This window comes from Myotis daubentonii, chromosome 12 (assembly GCF_963259705.1).
Source record: "Myotis daubentonii chromosome 12, mMyoDau2.1, whole genome shotgun sequence".
NCBI lineage: Eukaryota > Metazoa > Chordata > Mammalia > Chiroptera > Vespertilionidae > Myotis > Myotis daubentonii.
In genome coordinates this window covers 69,455,708-69,480,403 of record NC_081851.1, presented here as the reverse complement: position 1 = coordinate 69,480,403, position 24,696 = coordinate 69,455,708, and the positions used below count along the sequence as shown (strand labels likewise).

General features: G+C 45.1%; 1 protein-coding gene across 6 annotated transcripts in view; it reads right to left on the bottom strand.

Moving 5' to 3' along the window:
• DTNB (dystrobrevin beta) overlaps positions 1-23,950 on the bottom strand; it is a 159,683-nt gene extending 135,733 nt beyond the window's left edge. For 3 of the 6 annotated variants that reach the window (XM_059660383.1, XM_059660387.1, XM_059660389.1), the window contains exons 1-4: positions 23,813-23,929; positions 22,471-22,570; positions 5,683-5,750; positions 3,891-3,971 (exon numbers count right to left, since the gene is read on the bottom strand). In XM_059660383.1, the coding sequence (XP_059516366.1) occupies positions 3,891-3,971; positions 5,683-5,750; positions 22,471-22,535 (214 nt within the window). In that variant the 5' untranslated portion in view covers positions 22,536-22,570; positions 23,813-23,929. Of the gene's footprint in view, positions 1-3,890; positions 3,972-5,682; positions 5,751-22,470; positions 22,571-23,198; positions 23,335-23,812 lie in introns of all 6 variants that reach the window. The other 3 variants (XM_059660386.1, XM_059660385.1, XM_059660388.1) reach the window with 3 other exon arrangements.
• Between the last annotated feature and the right edge of the window lie 746 nt (positions 23,951-24,696).

Below are 24,696 nucleotides of genomic sequence, written 5' to 3'. Positions count from 1 at the left end.
TGTTTTATTTTCTTTGTCCTTAGCAGAAATTGACAAGCAGAGTTTAAAATACGTATGAAAATAAAATGTAAAAAGGCCAATCTTAAAAAGAAAAGCAGAACAAAGGAGGAATACCTGCTCTACCTGATACCAAGACCTATTATAAAGCTGTGAGAGTTACAACTAGACAAACGGACCAATGGACACAGAGTCCGGAAGCAGCTCTCGCACACAGACCCTGCTATAAAGGTTCTTGTGCCTTTCTCCAAAGAATGTGAGGAAAAGGTGCTGAGCAGGGGAGAAAAAGGGTGATTTTCCCCATGTAGACAGTCTAGCGCAGGGGTGGGCAAACTTTTTGACTCGAGGGCCACAATGGGTTGGTTCTTAAACTGGACCGGAGGGCCGGAACAAAAGCATGGATGGAGTGTTTGTGTGAACTAATATAAAGTCAAAGTAAACATCATTACATAAAAGGGTACGGGCTTTTTTTTTTTTTTTAGTTGTATTCATTTCAAACGGGACGGATCTGGCCCGCGGGCCGTAGTTTGCCCACAGCTGGTCTAGGGACAACAGAACATACATGTGGAAAAAACTGAAATTTTTGTATGTAGGTTAAATAATCAAATGTTACAAAATAAAACTTCTAGAACAATGCATCTTTTACTTTACATTACTAAGGCCACTAGCCTGGTTATGACTCTCAACACTTCGCTTAAAGACTACCATTTCCCAAGAGTAATTACAGGAAGAATTATAAAAGTGGTAGGTTCTTTAGAACAGTGGTTTTCAAAGTTTTTTTTTTAACCACAACCCACAAAATTATATTTAAATCATAACAAAAACACCCCCTCTAGACATATAAATTTATAAAAGTTCCACAAAATACTTTTTAGATTTACAATATAAGCTGGTTCCTGGTTTTTCTTTTTTTCTCTATTACATGCTTTAAATTCTGTCCAGAGTCACCAAAATAATTTCATAAGCCATTAATGGGTCACAATCCACAATTTGAAAAACATTGCTTTGGGATACCTATGACTTCGGTCTAGGATGGAACAGTAAACTCTTCAGAGAGCATTTAAAGCTAGGATTTTTGAGTAAGACATATAGTAGGGTAGAAATATTTAGCTGTAAAACTGGTTTGCCCAAGGCACGTGTTTATAATAAACTAGTGACCAGTGCACGGATTCGTGCACATCAAAAGGAAATTAATTAGAAGGTGGCCAGCAGGGCGGGACTGGGCGAGATGGGCTGGACATACCCTGGAGCCAACCTCCCACAGTCCATCCCCAGTGTCTATGGAGTGAGTGGGGTCCCTCTGGCAGGTGGGGTCCTTTGGCCTGGCCTGCGGGGATCAGGCCGAAATCAGCTCTCTGACATCCCCCGAGGGGTCCCGGAGTGCGAGAGGGCACTCTGGAAAGTTGTTGTTGTACAGTGCATGAAACACAAATGCAAGTGTGCAGTAAACCAGATTCAGGCCGACCGTGCCCCAGCAACAACATAACCCACAGCTGAAGGTGGAATCATGTGGCGCCTGAAAGGAATCGGGCTCCCTCCTCTCTGGTTTCGGGGTACATCACCCAAGAACCGCCACTGCCAAGTCACTGCAACTCGGCAGCTCCTGCGTTGAGCGTCTGCCCCCCTGGTGGTCAGTGTGCATCATAGCGACCAGTTGGAAAGGTGGAGGGACATTTAGCATATTAGTCTTTTATATATAGACTAGAGGCCCGGTGCACAAAGATTCGTGCGGGGGGGTGGGGGTGTCCCTCAGCCCGACCTGCACCCTGTCCAAACTGGGAGCCCTCAGGGGAGCCCTCTCCAATCCGGGAGCCCTGACGGCTTAGGCCTACTCCTCGTGGTTCTCTGCTCTCTGTGGGGCCTGGCCACTCTGCGCCTGCTGCCCCAGAGGCTCTCCACTGCCTCAATCTCCTAGTTTTGTTATGAGAAGCTTTTCCTTACAAAAGACAATTTTCTCATCTCCATTTTCCCTCTTCATGTTCTTCTCTCAGCTCAGCTGAAGACCCTTCTCCTGCACAGAGGCCCTCCGCAGGCAGGGCGGGGTGGAACGCCTGCGTCGTCGCCCTGGCAACAATGCAAGCATCCTGGCCTGGCCGCTGCCATCTTTGTCGTATCAATTTGCATATTCCTTCCTTATTGGCTATGGGCGCTTCCATCTTTATTGCAGAGTGATGGTCAATTTGCATATTCCCTCTTTATTAGATAGGATTATATACACAGATGGCAAAACCAAGATTAACCCTTTTTGGTCCAACGTGGAGGCTGACTCGACAGACCAGGCGCTAGGAGCAGGTCCAACGTTGAGGCTGAGACACCGCAAACCTATTCAACATTCAATCCCGTCAATTAATTTGGACCAGACTGTTTGAATTCCAAAAATAAAAGTGGACCACAAAGGGTTAAAGCTGAGGTGCTTCACCATTCTATGGCTAAAGATCTTTCCATTATACAAAACAGTTTTTCATCAATACACACACACACATATGAGAAAAGGACAACAATTCTGTCATAAGTCAATTCATCTTCATGGAAATTGAGAGAAGAAACATTTTTATGCATGTTATGTGTATATGTACACATTTATTTTTTTTACTTATTTTATAAGTAGCAATTGTGGTAGCAACTGCTTATGGAAAAGGCCGATTGTTGTTATATTAAGTTTAATTGTTATTACATACTGTACTAGAGGCCCGATGCATGAAATTTGTGCAAGAGTAGACCTTCCGAACTCTTACCATTTGCAACGTCATGGATGGAACTGGAGAGCATTATGCTAAGTGAAATAAGCCAGTCAATAAAGGAAAAATACCACATGATCTCACTCATTCATGGACAATAGAGACCATTATAAACTTTTGAACAATAATAGATACAGAGGCAGAGCTGCCTCAAACAGATTGTCAAACTGCAGCGGGAAGGCCGGGGAGGGTTGGGGGGCAGGAGGTAGTGGGGTAAGAGATCAACTAAAGGACTTGTATGCATGCATATAAGCATAACCAATGGACATAAGACACTGGGTGATAGGGGAGGCTAGGGGACTGTCTAGGGCGGGGGGATAAAATGGATACATATGTAATACCCTTTGTAATACTTTAAGCAATAAAAAATATATATATATAAAAAAAAAAAAAAAAGAGTAGACCTTCCTTCCCCCAGCTGCCCGCACCAGCTTCCCTCCAGCCGCCGGCAGGCACCTGGGACCTGGCCTTCCCTCTGGCTGCTGGCAGGCACCCAGGACTGGGGCTTCCCTCACACAGGGAGGCCCCGCCCACCTGCCACAGCCTGCCAGTCAGTAGCCTAGGCCTCCCTCTGTGGGGAGATTGTGGAGCGCCCCGATGGTTCGCCCCAATGGCCTGTGGCCTGGGCCTCTCTCTGTGGGGCAATCATGGGGCGATGGCCGGGCCCCCGACCAATCGCATCGCACCCGCTTTGGCTGGCCTGGCACCAGTAGGTGTCATAGCATGGTCCCGTTGGTTGTCCAGATGGTCATCCAGATGGTAGTCCAGATGGCCGTTCTGCTGTTTGGCTGTTCAGTCAATTTGCATATTATGCTTTTATTATATAGGATACCTTCGTCAAAATATTCTTTTCCTCCAGAAGCTGATATATTGTATTAATTCTGCACAAAATCTTTCATTAAAAAGTGACATGGAGAAACACATTCCCCCTTTGAAGAACATAAATAATATGCCAGCCTCAAAACTAGTTACATATTGAGTTTATTCAATATTTTGAGGGAGACACAGAGTAAAGTGCCAACTTCTTTCCATTACAAAGTTTATATTCTGATACTTACGACAAAATAATTCCATTAAAATTACAATATGACTAAAAGATATTAAAATCTTTTATATTATTGAGAGTTCTATATGGCTATTATAGAAATGACTTACGGTTGCATCGCTTTTGTACAAATCGTAATTTGCAAGCTGTTCTGTAAGTTGATAGTCGTATGACATCAAAATTCTGAGCACCTGAAAAAAGGGTAAATGAAACATGTTCAAGTGGACTTACCGGTTAATTTCTAAATGCTGGGAAGAGGCTCCATTCCATTGTGTTGGCACAGGTTACGTGTAACTTGCCAACTGAGTCTTCTGATAGAGCACAAAGGCAGGGGGAAGGGTTAGGGTACACTTCCTGTGTGCCCACTCCACACCAGCAGTTCTGCCTAATTACCCTATCTGCTAGCCTACGCAAGCTCCGAGGCGAGGAACACTCATGAGGTGCGTGAACTGACTGTATCTATTAGGAAGTGGGGATACGGTGGCATGGCAGGGAAGACCCCAGCGTAGAGTCAGATGTAAATTCCAGCCCCGGCCTGACTGCCAACCACAGAACACGGCCGTCGCCACGTCACAGCCCTCTCCTCAGGCTCAGTGTCCTCCTCTGTACAACGAGGGAACCCGACCCGCTCATCTCCAAGCTCCCCTTCCAGGTCTGTGGCATAACAGAATTTCCAGTGCACTGTCCCTCCCAATCTAGAACTAAAGCTTCTTCCCCGCTACTTGCATCTGAGCAGGTTACGGGGCCTGCCTGAATGAGTACCACGGCAGACGTGCCTGCATGACTTCTGACGATGGGTGACAACAGGTGGTCAGCTTGCCCCTGCTCTCACGCTCTCGGGATGCCAGCCCTGGGAACCCAAACTGGCTTTCCCTCTGTGAATGGGACCTCGGGGGCCACCCCAGGCTGGGCCCCTGCCTCCCTCTCCAGCGTCAGCTGAGCAACACCGTTTTATAATAGTCAAATGCTTTTAAAACGTTTCACAGTCACTGGCCCAGACCAGGAACCCTATTTCCGGCAGAAGAATTTGAAGTCCTGCAAATATGTGTGCACTAGTCAAGGTCACTCAGTCAAGGTCACCGAGACAATAAGTCACAAAGCAAACCACCCTTCCAACACTGTGGACTGCCCTACTCCTCCCAGCCATCTTGTTTCTTTGTTCAGTCTTACATAATAATGTAATTTTAAAAAAATATGTTTTATTGATTTTTCACAGACAGGAAGGGAGAGGGATAGAGAGTTAGAAACATCGATGAGAGAGGAACATCGATCAGCTGCCTCCTATACACCCCGTGCTGGGGATGTGCCTGCAACCAAGGTACATGCCCTTGACCAGAATCGAACCTGGGACCCTTTAGTCCGCAGGCCGACGCTCTACCCACTGAGCCAAACCAGTTAGGGCGATAATGTAATTTTTAACAGAAGATTTAATATTGTATAGTAAAGCAATATACCAAAGTACACATTCATGCTATTAATTTTTCCTCTTGCTCTAAGTGTTGGCCTGACACTCAGTCTTCTCTACCTCCGAACTGCTATGTAGTGCAAGGTAATTTATATGACGTATTAATTATGCATCCGCACCTGCAAGCTCACGGTAACCACGGAGCTACAGCAAGAGGTCTAAATTGACGGGCATGCCCTGACCTTACAGACATGCTAGGTAAGACCTCTGCCTCGTTCTTTATGGCCTGGCTTCAGAAAGCAGTTCAAATCGGTTCAATTAAAATAATAAGGTCTGTCTTGGAGTCCTCCAACTCATGATTCTTTAACTCTCATTCTTCCCTTGCTAAAGCCTGTAACTTAAAACTTCCGATTAAAGTTGTGACTTGATCAGAACAGAAAGGGGGAAAAGCATTCCCACGCGTATAAACAAGGACGCCAGAGGCACGCGGGACTCACGCATTTCTATGAACAGCTGCCTCTTCTCCGCCGTCGTCTTCCGCTTATTCCCGCTTTCCTCAATCATCCTAGGGACAGAGAAAACACCATGAAGCACCGTATCATTGGACAATTCAGCCAAGTGTTTAGCATTCTATCGTGAAGAGAGAGCCTCGGGACATCAGGTGGGAAATGCACATGCTGAGAGAGTGTCAGTGCAAATGAACTGGAACCTGATACCAAAAGAGGTAAATCCTTATCTCTCTATTTGATCATTTCTAAAATATTAAAACTCAATACTTAACTGAGCTCATACACACCTCCTGTGCTGAAAATTTGGGCTATATCTGATTTCTAATTTTATTTTCTCTGCACAGTCCTCTATTCGTTGAGATACAGGTTCCCATATCCCTACTGTTTTTCATGAACATGTTACTAAATATAATTTAGAAAATAATTATAATGAAAGGCTATAATAGAGAACATAGAAACAGTGAGCTTATACACAAAATATATAAATAAAATATATTTTTATGTTTAACAAAAAAAAGAGAGAAATTCATCCCCACACTCAACTCTTAAATGCAACTTTTTATCACCTGATAACAGTAGTTTACACTGACAGGCTATGCCAGTGACTGTTAAAACTCTCTCCATGAATTATCTCATTTAATACGCCCTTCAACCCTATGTGGCGGTATTATAACTATTACATTATCCCCACTTTATTGATTAGGAAACAGATGCCTAGAAAAGAACAGTCACTTGCTCAAGGGCACACAACTCAGAAGCGGTAGAGTAGAACCTCAACCCTTTCATTAAACTTCTTACAGAACTGTGTTTCTTAGGGTATTTTCAAATATCTAGGCCTAAAAAGCTAGAACACAAACAGCCCATTGCATGAGCCCTATTGATGCAAAATTTGTGACAATTTTAGCTGAACTTTGCCTTATTCTATGAAGAAAAATATGTAGACAAATAGCATAAGCCAAATAATTTCCCTAAGCAGATGACACTTTTGTAAATCATTCTCAAATATGTTAGTCACAAATTAAATAAATGATGACCACACAAATCCCATAGCCACTAAAGCAAAGTGACTGAAAAAAGTTTAGTTGTAAATATATCCTAAAGAAAATTTAAAATGAAAAACTATTCCTTAATATCCTGCAATTAATATTTTGATAATTAAGACTGGTTCTTTTCAGATCACTGAAATGTTACCAAATAGGCTGCAACACACGTGATGGTTTCTTAATAATTTGCCCCCAAAAGGAAAGAATCCTACCTAATAATAGACAAACATGGTAATTGACCATACCTTCATTACGCCTCCCACTGGCTAATCAGTGCGATATGCAAATTAACCACCAACAAATATGGCAGTTAATTTGCATATGTAGGCGCGAATCAGGCGGAGTGAAGGCTGAAGGCGGCTCCGGCCGGAGCAGCGAAGGCTTAAAGGTGGCTCCGGCTGGAGCGAAGGCCTGGGTCCCAGGTGCCGGAGGAAAACCGGTGCCGGCAGCCAGGGGAAGGGAAGGCCTATTGCACGAATCTTTTTGTGCAACAGGGCTCTAGTTTTAAATAGAAAGAAAATTAAAGAAAAAGCAACCAGAAACAGAAAAAAAAACACTAATAAAATCTAGGTCCTAGAGAAAAAACAGGAGTTGGTACCAGTAGCCCGCGATTTCAAAGAAATATATATATGTATATTCAAAAACCTGCCCCCTCCTCTCCAATCTTGGTCTCTCACTAAATAATGCACACAGACTAACAGAAAATATCAGAATGCCCTTTATAATGTATCTCATTTATTATATCCTTTTTCCATTTTTGCTATTACTTTACACCCCTTTTTCTCAAAATGGGTCTAAGAAGTCCCTGAGATCCCTAAATTCTTTATGGCAATTTTTTAAAATTCTGTCATTACTTCCAGATTCATTTTGAAAAAGTTAATACAAACATGTTCTGGATCATCTCGACGACCACCAAACTACAAGCACTGCCAGGCCATTTCGGGCACACACACCTGCATGTGGGCTCCTGCAGCACTGGCAGCAAGAGACCACCGGAAGCAGGGAGACCACCTAGAGAAACTGGCCTCCCCTGGCCAGATCCTACCTGCCGCTTGTTTCTGCAAATAAAGCTTTACTGGAACACAGCCATACCTGTTCGTTTATGTATCACCTATAGACGTTTTCACGCTACAGTGGCAGAGTGAGTAGCTGCGACAGAGAGCACCTGGCCTGCGAAGTCTGAAATAGTTGCTCTCCGGTCTTTCAAGAAAAAGCATGACAACCCACCTAAAGCAACAGTAACTAATGCTGCATCGCTACACATCTGGCTGCAACTGGACTAGCCCGTCCCCTCAGTCAAAATGACAATGACCACCCCAATATGGGCTTGGGCTGCCATTCCGTTACCGCAAGTCTATCCTTGGGGAAGTGCCTTCATCACGCTAAGGTTTACTCCTCATTGCTGAAACAGCATAAAAATTACACAGACTTCACGACCAGTCATTTGACAAATACAAGCAGCTCTTAGATGGGAGACACATCTAGATGAGCTAGAAACACTGCAGTGAATGAAAGAGACCAAGTCCCCCCACCTTTGTGGAGCTTCTTGTGATCGGATCAAATGCAGTCATTCGTTTACAGTGCCTGGCCTACGGTAAGCTCAGGACAAATGGTAGCTGCCATTCTTACGATTACAACTATTATCATTGTCATTATTACTACTACGACGACGACACAGGTAGTTTATAAACCTAGAGGATTAATTACATCATTTGTAATGAATGACACCATGCTAGACATTAATTTCGTATATTTACTTTTAAGAAAATCTTTGGGCTTTTGAAATTTATAAAGCACAAAGTAAACATTATCTAAACTGACAAAATGATGGTATCCTCATGTCCCACACGCAGTTATTACAAACCTGAATCAAACAATACCTGAAAACACGCATCAGAACAATCCGAGATAACAAACGAAAAGGTTACCACACTGATGAGTCAATAAGAAATCTGCTTTATAAATCAGATTATTTTAATTATGTTATGGTTATTTAAACTACCCAAGTTTTAAAAACATACAGTGGAACTTTAGTATATTTACATCTGACTAACACAAATTCAACTACATGAGAGAGAAAGAGAATTATTTAAACGATGGGCAATCCCACACCAGGATCACCTGTTCCAAGAGAGTGTGAGAAAGAAAGTGGATCTACAGCTTCCTGCGGTCTCGGCTCCCTCTGGCCTCTGACTGAGTAATCACCCCTTTCCTTTTTTCTAAAAACACAATTCAACTAAAGAAAAAAGTAGCCAGTTCCAACATGAAGAAAAAACTAGCTGTGCCAGACCTCGAACTCCTTGTCTGTGTTGGCCCCCACACGGTTTGTTCCTGAGGAAATTTCAAAAGGAATTTTCACTTCCTTCAGGCACTCGCTGATTTCAGAATCTAACTCCCAAGTAAAATGTGACTCAGATGCACGAAAGATAATCAAGATCTGCCCAACCACAAGGATTTGATACTAATGTTTCAGAAACAATGCTTCTAAGTTTCAATTGCTTTAGGAAATCATATTCATGCAACGATTTTCTTAAAAGTTTGCAAAAGTGTTCATACTATAGAAAAATTCTCAAAATTCAGAGCTATCGCATAAGGCTAACCATAATTATAAAATAATTGTGAAATATAAACAACATGTCTAGCTACATATGGTGCCAACAAAATTAAAATATAGTATTCATATTGCCGTATCAATTTAACCATCATATATGTATATGACTAAAGATTAGAAATAAATTAAAAACAAAAATGCATTCATAAGGCATGGGTTTTTTACCCCCAAAACTTTATTTTGTCACTGTATTGCCTGGCAGTTTTTTAAAAGCTGAATATGTTTGATGTTTGTACTTAAAAGTGTTTTAAAATCTCTAAATATGTTTCCTGGGAGACAGACACTCTTAGTAATGGATATATACTTACTGACCCAAGTATTTTGGATGGCAATTTCTACCAAAATTTTAATGTATGCCACCTTTGGCCCAGTAAATATGTCTGTTTATTTGTTTAAAAAGGAGAGGAGAGGGAAGGAGAGGAAAGGGTAAGGGGGGGAAACGGAAGCAGAGCGGACGCAGAAGGAAAGAAAGGGGAGATAAAACAGTGTAAAACGGCTTACACACCTTATGGTACAGCCATACTGTAGAGTATAGTCCACAGATACTAAAAAGAACGAGGTAGGTAAGTGCAATTTATGAAAAGATGGTCGAGACATGTAAGTCAAATGCAAGTAAGGGGCCAGTGTCCCAATGTGGCAGACGCTGTCCGTGCCCGGCCAGGATACCCCTACCCGGCTGCCAGCTTCTCCAGCCACGGTCCTCTCTGGAGAATGGCCTTCAGCTGGACACTCCTGACGCAACGCCTGGGAACTAATTCACCCCCTACAGGGGCACCTGGTGACCGACAGACACGGTAGAAAGCCCAGGCCCTGAAGTTCTTCTGGGTCCAAGTAAAATGGAGTGAGCACACGCCAACCTTACTCTCCCACTGGATACGAAGCCTGCGGAGTGCGTGCCGGAGTTATCTGGGCTCTGTGAAAAGTAAACAGCAGCAGGTGGGCCAGGGAAGAATCCAGAATTCACAGTCCTACGGAACAGATGGCGCGTCTGCCATATTTTCCCTCTCGCATCGCCTGGCTTGACCTCAACCCAGTACCAGCCCCCAACCTAGGATGCGATATAGACACAGAGAAGTCCTCAGAGCCCTCTCGTGCTAGCGCACAGAAAAGGAGAACCGGAGCCCCGAGAGAGCGAGAGACATTTCCCGGGTCGTCTTCTCCCTCTTTCCTTTTTCTTCATTTTCTCCCACCCCAGCCAGCAGCAATCCCGCAGCGGAGGCGAAGGCAGCAGCAAAGCCGCTGGCCTGGGAAACGGCAGACTTAAAAAATGTGGAGAAAAGGAACCCTCTGTTGGTCAGCTGCAGCTCCAAGGGGCCGATGGGTTTGTTCTCTCTCCTCTGCTGCTGCGGTGCCACTGCAGGAGGGGCAGTTTCTGGCCAGCGGACAGGAAAGGGAGTCCAGAGTAGCCAGAAAGTACCAGGGCGCTAACCGGCCAGAAGCACAGGAAAGCAGCCCATACAGCTGTTTATGAAAGCTGGGATCTCCTCCAACCCGCACACCCAGGGATCCGATCGTCGCCAGCAGACCAACCAGCTCTGAAAGGCAATCTTGCAGAGAGACCTCCACAGTAAGCACGCTCTCCACTTCCTGCCACTGGGGCTCCTGGCACACTGCCTTTTCTTGGCCTCACAATCTAGAGATAACCAAACCTCCTATCATTCCCTTCACATACCAGCTCTGACTTCAAACCCTGCATTTCCTTCCTCATAATCACTCTCATATCCACCCTTTTTTCCCATTTCAACTGCCAAAATCTCTGTCCGCGCGAACGAACAAATGAAATCCTCTGACGCCATGGTCTCAGGACTCTGCGCCCCTTCTTCCTGTCGTTCATCCTGTGGACACACAGAAATCCACGAGGTGTGTTTATTCAAACAGGTTCGATCTCCAATGGATCCTAATCACCCCACTCAGAAGCTTCATTCCACACAATAAAAAAAAAAAAAAAGCAGAGCACCAAGTGAAATATTCCAGAGAAAGACAAATATTATGATCCCACTCATAAGTGGAATCTAATAATACACAAAAAAGGAAAAAGTCAAACTCACTCTGGAAGCAGAGTAGAACGGTGGCAGCCGGGAACTAAGGGGTGGGGAAAATGGAGAGATGTTGGTCAAAGGATGCAAACTTTTAGTTATAAGATGGGAACTGAATGTACAGCTTGGTGACTATAGTGGATAACACCATACTGTATACCTGAAATTTGCTAAGAGAATAAATCTTAAACATTCTCAATATACACACATACTCACACACAGGTGACTATGTGATGTGATAGGTGTGTGAAAAAAGAAAACTATAGAAATGGCAAAATGATCCGTAATCAATAGAGATTTAGGGGGGAGGGAAGAGCGCTATTAGATGAAGCACAGACTTTTGGGGTGTGAAACTTCACTATAATGGTGGATACATGACCCTATGCATTTGTCAAACCAACAGAAATTTACAACAACGAGTGAATTTAATGTGTGTAAATTTTTATTAAATCCTTTAGGACATCAGCGGATCCAAGGATGAAATGCAGAATGTGACAAAACAATCTAGCTATGTTACAAATGTCTGAAACAACCTCACTGAAGAGGGGGGTGGGGGGGATGGAAGTGACTTTGGAAATGAATGGTGTCGGTAAGACTAAAAGCAAAACAAAATATACCTACGTACTATACTCTAGTTTCCCATCAGTCATACGGTACCAATTCTAATATAACAATTACATAAAGAGATGGCATTTGGAAGAGTGTGAGGTTACAGAGAAGCAAGATGAGAAGCTAGAATGATCCATGTGGTAATGGATTACAGTTGCAGGCATCAGTATAGGATCATGTTTCTTTTAATACGGATACAGATAGTTACATACAGAAGTAATTATAGCTATGTGTATATGCATGGGTTAGTATATACACATATGTCCTTGCTCTGTCAACTGAGATGTAGAAACAACAACACCCCTAGCTGTAATGAGTATGTACCTGATGCCCAAATGTTGGTTTGTAATACCTGAACTGTATGTAATGAACATACCTAGCCCAAATGTTGGTTTATAATACCTTGGTTTATAATACCTTTCTCCAACAAAATGAGTGAGGCAGGGAATATACAAGATGAGCCTGGAACATCTTGTAATATAGGAAGTAAAAGAAGTTTGGGGAGAAGAATAAACCATATGATACGAGTATCTAAAAGGGACACAGGAGCCAACAGAAAGCTCCCAGCAGCCAAAGCTGGAACAACTGCAGCAACAAAATAAATAAGGCAGCATCACATACCCATCCATCAGGACTGATATGAATGAGCGAATATATTAATAAATGGAGAGCAAATACCCTGTGAAGAATTCCAAGTAATTTATGTCGATACTCAGCCCTGCAGAAAGTGAAGCACACGCCTACTCCTTAAGTGCGGGCCGCGCACAGGGACTTCCTTACAGACACAGCATGGGGGAGGGGGGGGCGTGAAATAAGTGGACGGTGGGGAAACCTGGTCAGCACTACCTCAGCCAGTGCAAGTTCACCATCAGCAGGTAAGTCAGGCTGACGGTACACATCCTTGACACGATGTGATGAAACGGCATTTTAACCTCTGTTGTCTTCCTCCCCCAAACCGATAAACCCAGTTTAATCCCGAGAAAAACATCAGGCAAATATCAATTGAGGGATAATCTACAAATACCTTACCAGTGCTCCTCAAATTCATCAAAAACTTGACCAGAAAAGTCTGAGAAACTGACAAAGCCAAGAGACACCTAAGGAGACATGACAACTACATGTAATGTGCTATCCTGGGCGGGACTGTGGAACAGAAAAAGGCGACTAGATGAACACTAAGGAGATCTGAATCAAGTGTGGATTTTAGTAATAATGTACCATCATTGGTTCACTAATCGTAACAAAAGTGCTAATGTCTGAGGTTAAGAACAGAACAGGATATGGGATGCTATTATTTTCCATTTTTCTGTAAGTCTAAAACTGTTCTGAAGATAAAGTTTTAAATTTTTTTTAAAGACGGTACAAACACATACTAGACAAATCCACACTTACACTTGGAGACTTCAACACTCCTCCACGATCGAGAAAGTAGGAAGTCAAGAAGGACGTGGAAGGACTGAGCAGCACCTTCAGCCCACGAGACCTAACTGATGTTTATGTCACCCAATAATGACAAACGCAAATGCTTTCCAAGTGCACACGCAGCCTGCGCCACCCAACTCAGAAAGTGATACCCCTGGAGATGGGAGCAGAATAAAGTGGCCGCAGCGGGACAGCAACCCTATTAGCTATGTTTCACGGGCTGGTTCTGGGGATGCCGTATTATTCTTTTAGATATTCAAAGTAAGTCCTTTACGTTGAATATATTCTCTGGTAAACCTTTTCTTTTGTGGTTTGGGGAGGCAGGTCTTCACATATTTTATCAATAAAATGGAGTATATCAAATACCATAAGCTCTGTACTTTTACCCAAATGAACAGAAACTCTCACAAACTCCATAGTTGGGTATAATATTACTTCAAATCTTCAGTAATGTCCTCTATGAGTATTCCCAACAATATTTGCTAACAAGGCATGCATTTCACCAAACTAAAATTATTCGTTTGTCTGTATTTATTTCAGCCACTATTACCAAAACAAGAACAACAAAGGTTTGTATCTTTTGGGTTTACTCCTGAAGTAAGATCTTCACAAAATTTCTAAAAATGTATAATTAAGTTAAAAATTTAAGATACTAATTAGCACATGACTAACCATCACTGAAAAAGCTCAATAACTTTGCCTTCATATTCTGAATGCTTCGTTTTAAAATATCTCAACTGCTAGGAGTAGCCTCATAATATCATTAGTAAATATCTTGGGCACAATATAATCAATGGTATGTACAGATATAAAACCCTAATGTGCAAATAGACCAAACGGTGGGACAACCAAACATCCGGGTGCTATGACGTGCGCTGACCACTGGGGGGCGCATGCAGAACATGGCAGGCGTTGGCAGTAGGCAGCAGAGCGCGGAACATGGTGGGCGTCAGTTGCATCGGGATGGTGGAACAGGTGAGCAGGGGCACCAGACCAAGGCGGGGCACCAGTCGCTGTCATCGAGGTGAGCTTCTGGTGGTTACTGAAAATTCTTTGCTCCCGTGCTCCACGGTCCTGCCCAGCACTCACACCTGCTGCCGGCGCCGGACCCGCTTGCACCCGCTGCTGGCGCCTGCCCCAATCACTCTATGCTGTCAGCGGGTGTGAGCGGGGCTGGCGCCATCAGCACATGGGGGCAGCGGCAGCAGGAGTGGGGCTGCCAATAGACAGGGGACCGGGGCCATGGTGGGAGGGGCCAGGCGGGGGCATGGAGGATGGGCCGAGACCCGCCCCTGTGCCCACCACAGCCTCGCCACCCACAGTTCCTTTCAAGGTGCATGCATTCATGCACTGGGCCCCTAGTATATAAATAAATCCTTATAACAAATAGTATTTCTAACAACTTTAAGGTGTTTTTACTGATCCCCCTTCAATCTCCTTAGATCATTATTGTTCTTGCACTTTGCAATTGACTGACAAGCCCATAACAGATACAGAAGTGTCAGCTCTGTGTTATCTTGCAGTTCATGGTCCCGGCATTATTACTTCAACCCTCAACGGAATCTGAAACTTCATCTGCAGTGTCTTTGAGGACTCTTTTCAAACGCTTTGTCTATTGAGCAAGTTTCATTTCATTCCCATCAGATAATAGAATCTGAAAGGCCACTAAACCAAGCAGAGGTGAACGGCAATATGCCTGCACAGAATGTAAGCAAACCAATATGGAGGCTCACAGAGCAGCCCCTCCAGCTGCGGTGTCCCTGCTCCCTTCCTCTCGGCTTACCTCGCTTACCAGACCTGCTGTGTAGCATCAGACATACAGATGGGAGTAAAGGATCAACCTATGAATTAAATATTAGTAAAAGGTAATTGCCCACATTTCCTTGCTATAGCCTACCTAGAGGATCGTTTTTGCATGCCTCCCACTTTGAAAACCACTGGTCATAAATGAGAGAGGAGAGAGAGAGAGAGAGAGAGGGAGGGAGGGAGGGAGGGAGGGAGGGAGGGAGGGAGAAGGGGAGAGACAGGACTGTGCCTGACTTGAGGAGAAAATGAGGGATATGGATGGTAGAATCAGAAAAGTAAATTTAGAGCCTACGTGGTTAGTTAATGTGGCCTAAGGTTACAAAGCTAATAATTTGTGGATTCAGGCAACCGATGTGACTCAGAAGTCCACTCTCTTTCCGCTGAGCCACATCGCCCCCTTCAGGACAAACACTAGGATGCCAGGGAAAGGAAAAAATACAGGTCCCCAAATTGTGGCACTGGATCAGAACTTAATTCATAGTTACACAGGGTCTGGAGCCTTGTTCGTCCTATCGAGGAAGCAGTGTGTCCCAGAGCTGGACTGAGTCTGCAGGCAGCAGGTGAGTAACTCCCACGGCAAAAACTAAAGGAAAGAGACAGGCTCTAAATAGAAAGGTCTCCAGAATGTCTCTGTACTGCACCTAACTGTCAAATACCCTTCATTTCCCTTGAATCTTTTTGTTTATGTCTTAACCTTTCCAGCCCTCAGCTACTTCAAAGCATCCAGGTATCAAAACTTCTTGTGCAAGTTCACTGTGTCCCTGCAGACTCCTGTCAGGTTTTCTCTGGATGCCCTAATGTGATCAAGAAATCACAGATGACTGAGATTGTCATTACTGAGTACTTAGCTGCAACTAGTCAAACGTCCCTGCAGAACTTCCGTGCTTATTTCAGGGAAATTCTCCACTGTCCTTCCTCTAATACTTCTTCTTTTCTCTTCTCTTTCAGATTTAAAAAAAAGTAAATGTGTTTAAGACCACAGAGATTTTCCATTTACAAATCTGAAAAACTTTCTAGGTCCCAATAAAAAAAAATTCAAATACATATTGCACTCCACGAGTACACAGAGGTCTGAATAGCAAAGAGAACCTCTGAGGGCTGAAGTAACAATTAAATAAATTATGTAAAGCTTTTAGCACAAAGCCTGGCACAAAATCAGAGCCTAATTTTTTTAAAAGCCCATGAAATGTGTTCCGGCCTAAATCAAATTATTTGTATTTCTTTTTCACCACAAAAGCAATGTGTAGCCTTCACATCTAAATCCTGAATATTAACAACAATTTCTTTTCTGAGTTCTCATAACTTTGAGTTAACACATTGGTAGCAATGATTATGAGCTACAGAAACCACAAGCAAAGCAACAGAGAACCTGAATGTGAGGGCTTAGAAATGACCTAACCCAGGCCCCACATTTTGCACATCCAAATAAAAATCCTGTCCCAGCGTATAACTGAGCTTCACAATAAAGAAATGAATATAGAAGCCTAGGACCCCTAACTCCTTGTTCATTGTATCACCTTTCTATATGAAAAGACTAGCATTATTTTTCTTTGTTCATAAGTCTGTAGGGAAATTTTATAAACAATAAATTAAAGCCACAAACTTAAAACTTTAGTATGTCAAAATATCATATTTTTTAATGTTTTAAAAGACAAGCCACAAACTGGAAGAAGATATCTGAAGCCATCTAAGTGTGGCTCAGTGGTTGAGCGTCGACCTATGAACCAGGAGGTCACAGTTCCATCCAGGTCAGGGCACATACTGGGTTGCGGACAATCCCCAGTGTGAGGCTTTCAGGAGGCAGACAATCGATGATTCTCTCTCATCACTGATGTTTCTATCTATCTCTCTCTCTCCCTTTCTCTCTGAAATCAATTAAAAAATATATATTTTTAAAGTAAAGAGCATTTTTTTTAATGTAGTAAAAATTATAAATCAGGCCTGGCTGCTGTGGCTCAGGTAGTTAAGCATCATCCCATGCACCAAAAGGTTGTTGGTTCGATTCCCATACAATATATTTTCTCTGGGTTATCAGTAACTCAGAAAGGTCTCTTCTACCATTAACAATATTAAAGAGAAAATAACAATTTCAACAAATGCCCCCCCCCCAAAAAAGCCCTTGAAAAAAATTCAACACCCAATAAAAATACAAATCAAGAACAGAAGAAAACTTCCTCAAGTTGACAAAAGACATCTGCCAGAAACCTTCAGTAAGTATGCTATCTAACAGCGAAACATTCCCATTCAGGGAAAAGATAAAAGTGCCCATTATCATCACTGCTATTCAACTTCTGTACTGAAGGGTCTAGGTCAGCCGTGGGCAAACTACGGCCCGCAGGCCGGATCCGGCCTGTTTGAAATGAATAAAACTAAAAAAAAAAAAAAAAAAAAAAAAAAAAAAAAGACCGTACCCTTTTATGTAATGATGTTTACTTTGAATTTATATTCGTTCACACAAACCCTCCATCCATGCTTTTGTTCCGGCCCTCCGGTCCAGTTTGAGAACCCATTGTGGCCCTCGAGTCAAAACGTTTGCCCACCCCTGGTCTAGGTACTGCAGTAACACAGAAAACAAAAACAGCGGTGTGAAGTGTAGAAAGAAGGCTGGCCAGTGAAGTCTCCTACTCAAAGCAGTTTAGTAAGCAGACACTGGGGTGCATCCCTTCTCCTTCAAATACACAGGAACAGACAAAGTATTTTTAAATGACTTAGGAAGGTTCAACAAGAAAAACCTTCATCTGGATCAGAAACAGAACAGACACAGAATGGGGAGCGAAGCTGAAGCTACAGGCTCGCTGGACACCGAGTCCAGAAGCAGGTGTGTACTTCCTGCAGGGCCACAGAGACTCACCGAGCAGCAGACCTGCACAGGCCGGGGACGTCTGAGCCAGGCTCACGGTTTAAAGCCAGGATGAGGCTGAGCTGAAAGGAAGCTAAAATCACGGCTGCCGGTCTCTGCCTAGAACTAGTTTATGCAATGCTCTGGGCTTAAAAATGTGGGAAGATAAAAACGCAGACTCGTGACCAGGAACTGAACCAAAACATTCACTTACTCTGAGTGGATCGAAAAGAGCCCCAATTACCTCAAAGATCAGGACCCCTCGCCCACCATTATCATATCTAATTTTTATGAGGTTCCAGCAGATCAAGAAAAGCACCTAAAATATCACCACACCGAGAAGGGTGAGCACAGAAATAAGAACAAAATTAAAAGCACTAACACTCAAATGAATCTGTAAATCAACACTGCAAACTACACAAAGAAATATAATGCTAAGAAAGATAGCCAACAAAAGCAACAACTGGAATAAGAATTCATTCCAGATGAAGTTAATTTTACAGAACAGTGTGACAAATGCTTATTTTTAAGTACATTTAAGGTGCTAGAATATACATTTTTTAAATTATTGAAATGCAAAACTGTACAGCCACTTTCAAAGACAAGCAGTTTCTTACAAAGCTAAACATTCTCTAACAATATGACCCAGCAATCATGCTCCTCGGTATTTATTCAAAAAAGCTGAAAACTTATGTCTACACAAAAACCTGCACATAAATATTAACAGCACCTTTATTCATAATTATCAAAAACTGGAAGTAACCAAAATATCCTTCAAAAGTGGATGGACAAACTGTGGTACTTTCATACAATGGAATATTATTCGGCAATAAAAACAAATGAGCTGTCAAGCCAGCAAAAGACATCGAGGAACCTCAAAGGCATAATGCTAATTGGTGAAAGACAACAGTCTGAAAGGCTACAAACTGTATGATCCAAACATACGAAATTCTGGAAAAGGCAAAGCTATAGACACAGTAAAATGATCAGTGGTTGCTGGGACCATTTCAGGAGGAGGGAGGGAAGAATTGAGTAGGTGGAACACAGAGGATTTGCAGGACAATGACATGGTTCTGTATGACATACATGAAATGCCGTGTAATGATACTAATGATGCATGACGTACCGTTGTGAAAGCCTGAAGAACTATGTGACACTGAGAGTGAAGTCTAACAAGAGACAGAGAAGCATCGATCAGATGCTCAAAACTCAGAGGGAAGGCAGGGGAGGGCGGGGGTGAGGGGGAGAGATCAGCCAAAGGACTTGTATGCATGCATATACACATAAGCGATGGATGTGGACAACAGGGGGTGAGGGTGAGGGCAGGATTGGGCGGATGAGGGGACATTGGGGGGATAAGGACACATTTGTAACATCTTAATCAATAAAGGGGGAAAACTTAAAAAAAAAAAAGAGTGGAGCCTAACATAAACTATGAACTAAAGTTAATAATAATAACAACAATAATAACAACCAATCTTGATTCATCAGTTGTAGCAAATGTGCCACACTAAAGCAAGATATTGATAACAGGGGAAGCTATGCATGGGGAAGAGGGAGTTTATAAGAACTCTTTGTATCGTCCACCCATTTAGGTCACATTCAGGTATGTATCTAATTTTTTTAAATTGTCAAGGACAGTGTCACTGCTGGATATATACACAAAATAACTGAAAGGGACTTGAACATGTATCTACACGCCCATTTTTCACAACAGCATGATTCACAACAGCCAAAAGCTGGACACAACTAAACTGTCCTGCTGGATGAATGAATGAACAAATGTGACATGTACATACAACGAAATAGTGTTCAGTTTTTAAAAAGGAAGAAGGTCTGACACACACAACCCTGAAGATGTTATGCTAAGTGAAATAAGCCAAACACAAAAAGACAAATATAGTATGATTCCACTTGTATGCGGTACCACAGTGGTCAGATTCATAGAGAGTACAATGGTGGTCGCTGAGGCTGAAGGGAGGAGAGAACTGGGAGTTAGTGTTTAATGGGTAGAGTTTCATGTTGGAAAATATGAAAAAATGTAATGTCACGGAACTGTCCACTTAAAAATGGTATAATGGTAAATTTTATGTATATTCTGCCACAATAAAACATTATGAGAAAAAGTGCTGAAAAACTGATTATCACAATCAAAAAATAAATTATATCTCTTTATTATACCATCTAGAAATCTCACACTAAAACTTTTTTTTTTAATCCTCACCTGAGGATATGGTTTTTTTTAGAAATCCATTTCAGAGAGAGAGAGAAACACCGATTATTTGCCTCCCATACGCGCTCTGAACAGGGATCAAACCCGAAACCCAGGTAAGTGCCCGGACCGGGAATCGAACTTGCAACCTTTTGGTGTATGGGATGACGTTCCAACCAACTAGCTGGGCAAAACTTATTTTTTTTAATTTTAGAAGGACATACAAAAATATATAATTCAGACCCTGGGATAGAGAAAATTTACTTAACAAGATCACACACAACACAAATTTAAGGGAATTTCTTTCATAAATGTAACACGAAAATTTAAAACGTGCATACAACTAAAGACACTGTGAACAAGGGGAAAAGGCAAGCCTCAGACTGGCAGGATGCATTCGCAACACATATACCCATTAAAAAAAAATTAGTATCCAAAGTAACCTCACTGTCCCTGGCGAGTGAAGGCTCCGTAAACGGTCAGTTCAGTCTACCACTGAACACTATGCGGCAGTTAAAAATAAATGAACCAGCTCCACAGGTAGCAACATGGTTAAACCTCCACCAATTAAAATTTTAAATGTGCACCCTCTTGACCCAGCGAGCCTCCCTTTCATTCACTGCAGCCATGTCTGAAACTACAGTACCGCACACACTTCGTGAGAGAGTGCGTAGTGGTCAGGAAGGGCCAGGTAGATCCCTGTTTCAACACGGCGAGATCTCTGATGTTCTGTTAGAAAACAAGCTGCAGAACAGTGTGCAGTGTCGTGCCGTGCATGTGGGGAGTATGGGGGAAGCCTGCTTCGGTCTGCATTACCTACACCAGTACAGAGATGGAAATGCACGGACAGGTCAGGAAGGAGCACAACAAACTGAGTTCAGCTTTGGTGGAGAAGGGAGTGGGCCCACGAGGCTTTCATTCTGTCTGTACTGTTGGTATTTTCTCAGAGTGCGCCCTCAGGAGCCATCTGCACAGCTGCAGCCCCAGCCACACTGACTGCGCACCATACAACCCCAGGAGCTGCTGTACTCAGGGACTCTGCTAGGAACGGCGTCTCCAAAACCTGGGCCGTACAGATCCTGCACAAGGAGACACCACAGCCCTGAAGCTTGTGTAACTAGAAATAAATTAAACAGGGGGGTGAAGTGAGCCCCAGCCGGGTGGCTCAGCGGGTTGGAGCATTGTCTCCTGTACCAAAAGGTTTCTGTTTTGACTCCCGGTCAGGGCACGTACCTGGGTTTTGGGTTCCATCCCTGATCGGAGCTCGTGCAGTAGGCAACCACTCCATGTGTCGCTCTCACACTGGTGCTTCCCTCTCTCTCTCCTCCTACCCCTCTTATCTAAAATCCATGATGTCTTCTGGAGAGAGAGAAGTTTCTACATCCTGACTGGGATAGTGGCTGGACAAAGTATGCACATTTTTAAAACTCACCCACTATACACAGGTATCTATGCACTTTATTATATGTAAACTACACATCAATAAAGTAGATGTTAAAATAAATATAAATTAAATACATAAATAAAACACAATTATCACTGGGAGGACAAAGCTCCTGAAATTACAGGACCCAAAACGGAACTGGCAGACGCCTGCTGGATGCGCTCTGAAGTACACAGCAGTGAAACGGAAGAGAAATCAGCTCTTCAAGGCTGACCACACAACGCCAAATTTGGATTAACATGACCCTTATTTTTTTACACGAGGAAACGAAGGCCCTGAGAGATTTCCAGAAAGGGTATAAAATACAGGGTAACTTGCCATTCTACCGGTTAGAAGTCTAGTTTTCTAAGTAGAAATTTGTCTCTCACACTCGGTGGCCCCTCAAGAACCTTGTCAGTTCTGCTTTGACTCCATAACCCCCTTCAAAGGTGACTCCACTTACGTGTGATAAAAATCCTCATAGAACTCATAAAAGGTCAAGTTTTGATTTGGCAGACAAAGTAACCGAACAGGCACTGCAACCCAGGGAACTGAAACAGCAGACTGGAGCGGGAGAGTCTAGAAATCTAAGCAAGGCAGCCTGCGCACAGGCAGGGCTCCAGCCCATGCAGGGGCTTACTTCAGACCCACAGTCCAAGAACCAGGACAAGAGTAAAAAACAAAAAGTGTTCTCGGGACAAAAGCACTCTTCTTCAGGTGGCGGAAAAGAGAAGAGTGGAAGCGATGGCCCCAGGAGTAAGTTCTAACAGCTAACCTGCAATGAAGGTGTGAGAGCGGCAGCATGGCTACCAGCAAAGGCAACTCCATCACCGCAGCCATTGTTTTAAACGCTCAGACCTGTGAACCCCGGTTACCTTACATGGAAGAAAAAAAGGCGGGGGGGGGGGGGGGTAGAGGGAGCTTTAGGAACAAGGGAAGTCCATCGGCCACCCCCACCAGCAGGGTGATGAATGCTGCTCTGGGCAATGTACACCAAAACCATGCTGGGTTCATTCATTCACGCAATAAACATTTCTTGCAGGACTGCTGTTCTCGCCGTCACTGAGAAGTTAGCTAGCAGTGATCATGGAGCCCTTAATAACAGTTGGGAAGGAAGGAAACTTCTTTTCTCCTTTCAAATTTTTTATTTTTCTCTCCCTTTAAATGTTACAAGAGCCTCCAAAACTCTCCTAAGTTGCTCCCACGAGCTCCCTGGACCCTCCTGCTTTATCCCCAAACCACGCCACGGATGGCTCCAATCTCCCCATCCCCGGAGGAGTGGGGGGTGGACACGGGACCTAAGGTGAGTAAGGTGTGAGACAACATTCAATGCTGCTTTGTATTTTGCGTTCGTAGCTTCATAAACAAATGGTTAGCTCCTACACCGTAAATTACGGTTGTGTTTGACACTATTTTGTGGCCCCACTGTCGACCACGGTCTCCTACCCACGGAGGCTGGCTAATCAATAAACGCCTGCGAAGCATGCTGGAGGTCTCCCTCACCCCGAGGCCTGGCACAGGCACCGAGCGGCGAGCATTCGTCAGCGGCATCCTCTCCCCGCCAGCACTTTCCTTCCACGGGTGACACGGTGCACGGGTTCGCTGTGAGGTGCCTCGGGAAGCAGTGTTTGGGGGCGATCTGAAATACATTCCATTCCCTCTGCCAGGGCCTGTCTGCCTCACCTGCCCTCTGCCAGGACCTGCCTCCTATGCCCCCTTGAGCACCTAACGCAGAGCCCGCTCCCAGGGAACAGGGCTCCAGCAGCATCAGCCCGGCGCCCGCACCCGGCTCCGCACCGACGGCCACGGCGCGCTCGGAACTCGGGAGACCCCCTCCCGGGCCCGGGGTTCGGAGCCCGGCGGCGCCGGCCCGGGCTGCACTCCATCCCCTCCGCGCGCCCCTCCAGGGCCGTGAGCGCGGAGCCGTCTCCGCTCGCAGCGCGCGGTGCAGCGGCCCCGGCTCCCCGCGCGCCTCCCCGCCGCGCCCGGCCCTGCACCCCCGCGGGCTCCCGAGGTCGGGGCGCTACGCGGGCTCCTCCCGTTCCTCGCGGGCGCGAGGCTCCAGCACCGCGCACCTCTCCCGCAGCCGCTGCCGCCGCGGACCCCCCCTTACTCACTTCCCGGCTGGCGCAGGGGGAGTCCAGACGGTCTCCGCGGCCGCAGCCTCCCCCGCCAACCTCCGGCCCGGCGTCCGCGGCTCAGGCGGCAGCGGCGCCCGCTCAGGCCGTGGAGCCGCCCCCGCGACGAGCGTCCTCAACTCCCGGCTCGCGCCGCTTCCCCGCCCGGCACGCGCAGCGAGCCCGCCCCCCGTGCGAGGGCGCGAGGGCGCGAGGTCTCCGGGCTGCAGGCGGGCACGCGCCGCCGCCGCCGCGAGCGCGCGATGGGGGCGTGGCTTCCGCCCGGGGAGGGGCGGGCCAGCGGCAGGGCCCCGCCCCCTGCGGCCCGGCCGGCCCGCCCCCCCGCCCGCCCCCGGGTTCCCTGCCCGCTGGTGAAAGCTGGCCCCCCGCGGGCGTCCCCCGCACCCCGATCGCGGCCGCTGCGGTGCGTTTCAACTCTGCACGGATTTGCCAGGCCGGCTGGATGCTCCGCCCGACGTGACTCCCAGGTAAAGAATGCGAAGCACCACCCCTGAATCATTCATCCGCGCCTCGGGCACGCTATCCTCCCCGGAATTATTTTGCCAAATTAATTCAGCTCTGCAGGCGTTTCCGGAGCACCGACTGGGCAGCGGGTGCTGAGTGGGTCCACCTTCGCGGTCACGGTCCCTGGTCCCGAGGAGCGCATAACTCAGTGGAAGAGCAGCCGCTCAACCACGCCGTGTGCTGACCCGTGCAAAGCCGAGCGCGGGCAGGGAGGAGGAGATGGCTTCCGCTTGGATCCAGGGGACGGGTTCCTGGAAGAGGAGGCATTTGTGCTCAGCCCTGACGGGAGAAAAGGGAGGAGGCGTGGGAGACAAGGCCGAGGGCATCAAAGGCTGGGGGAACAGCGTGGGCAGAGGAAG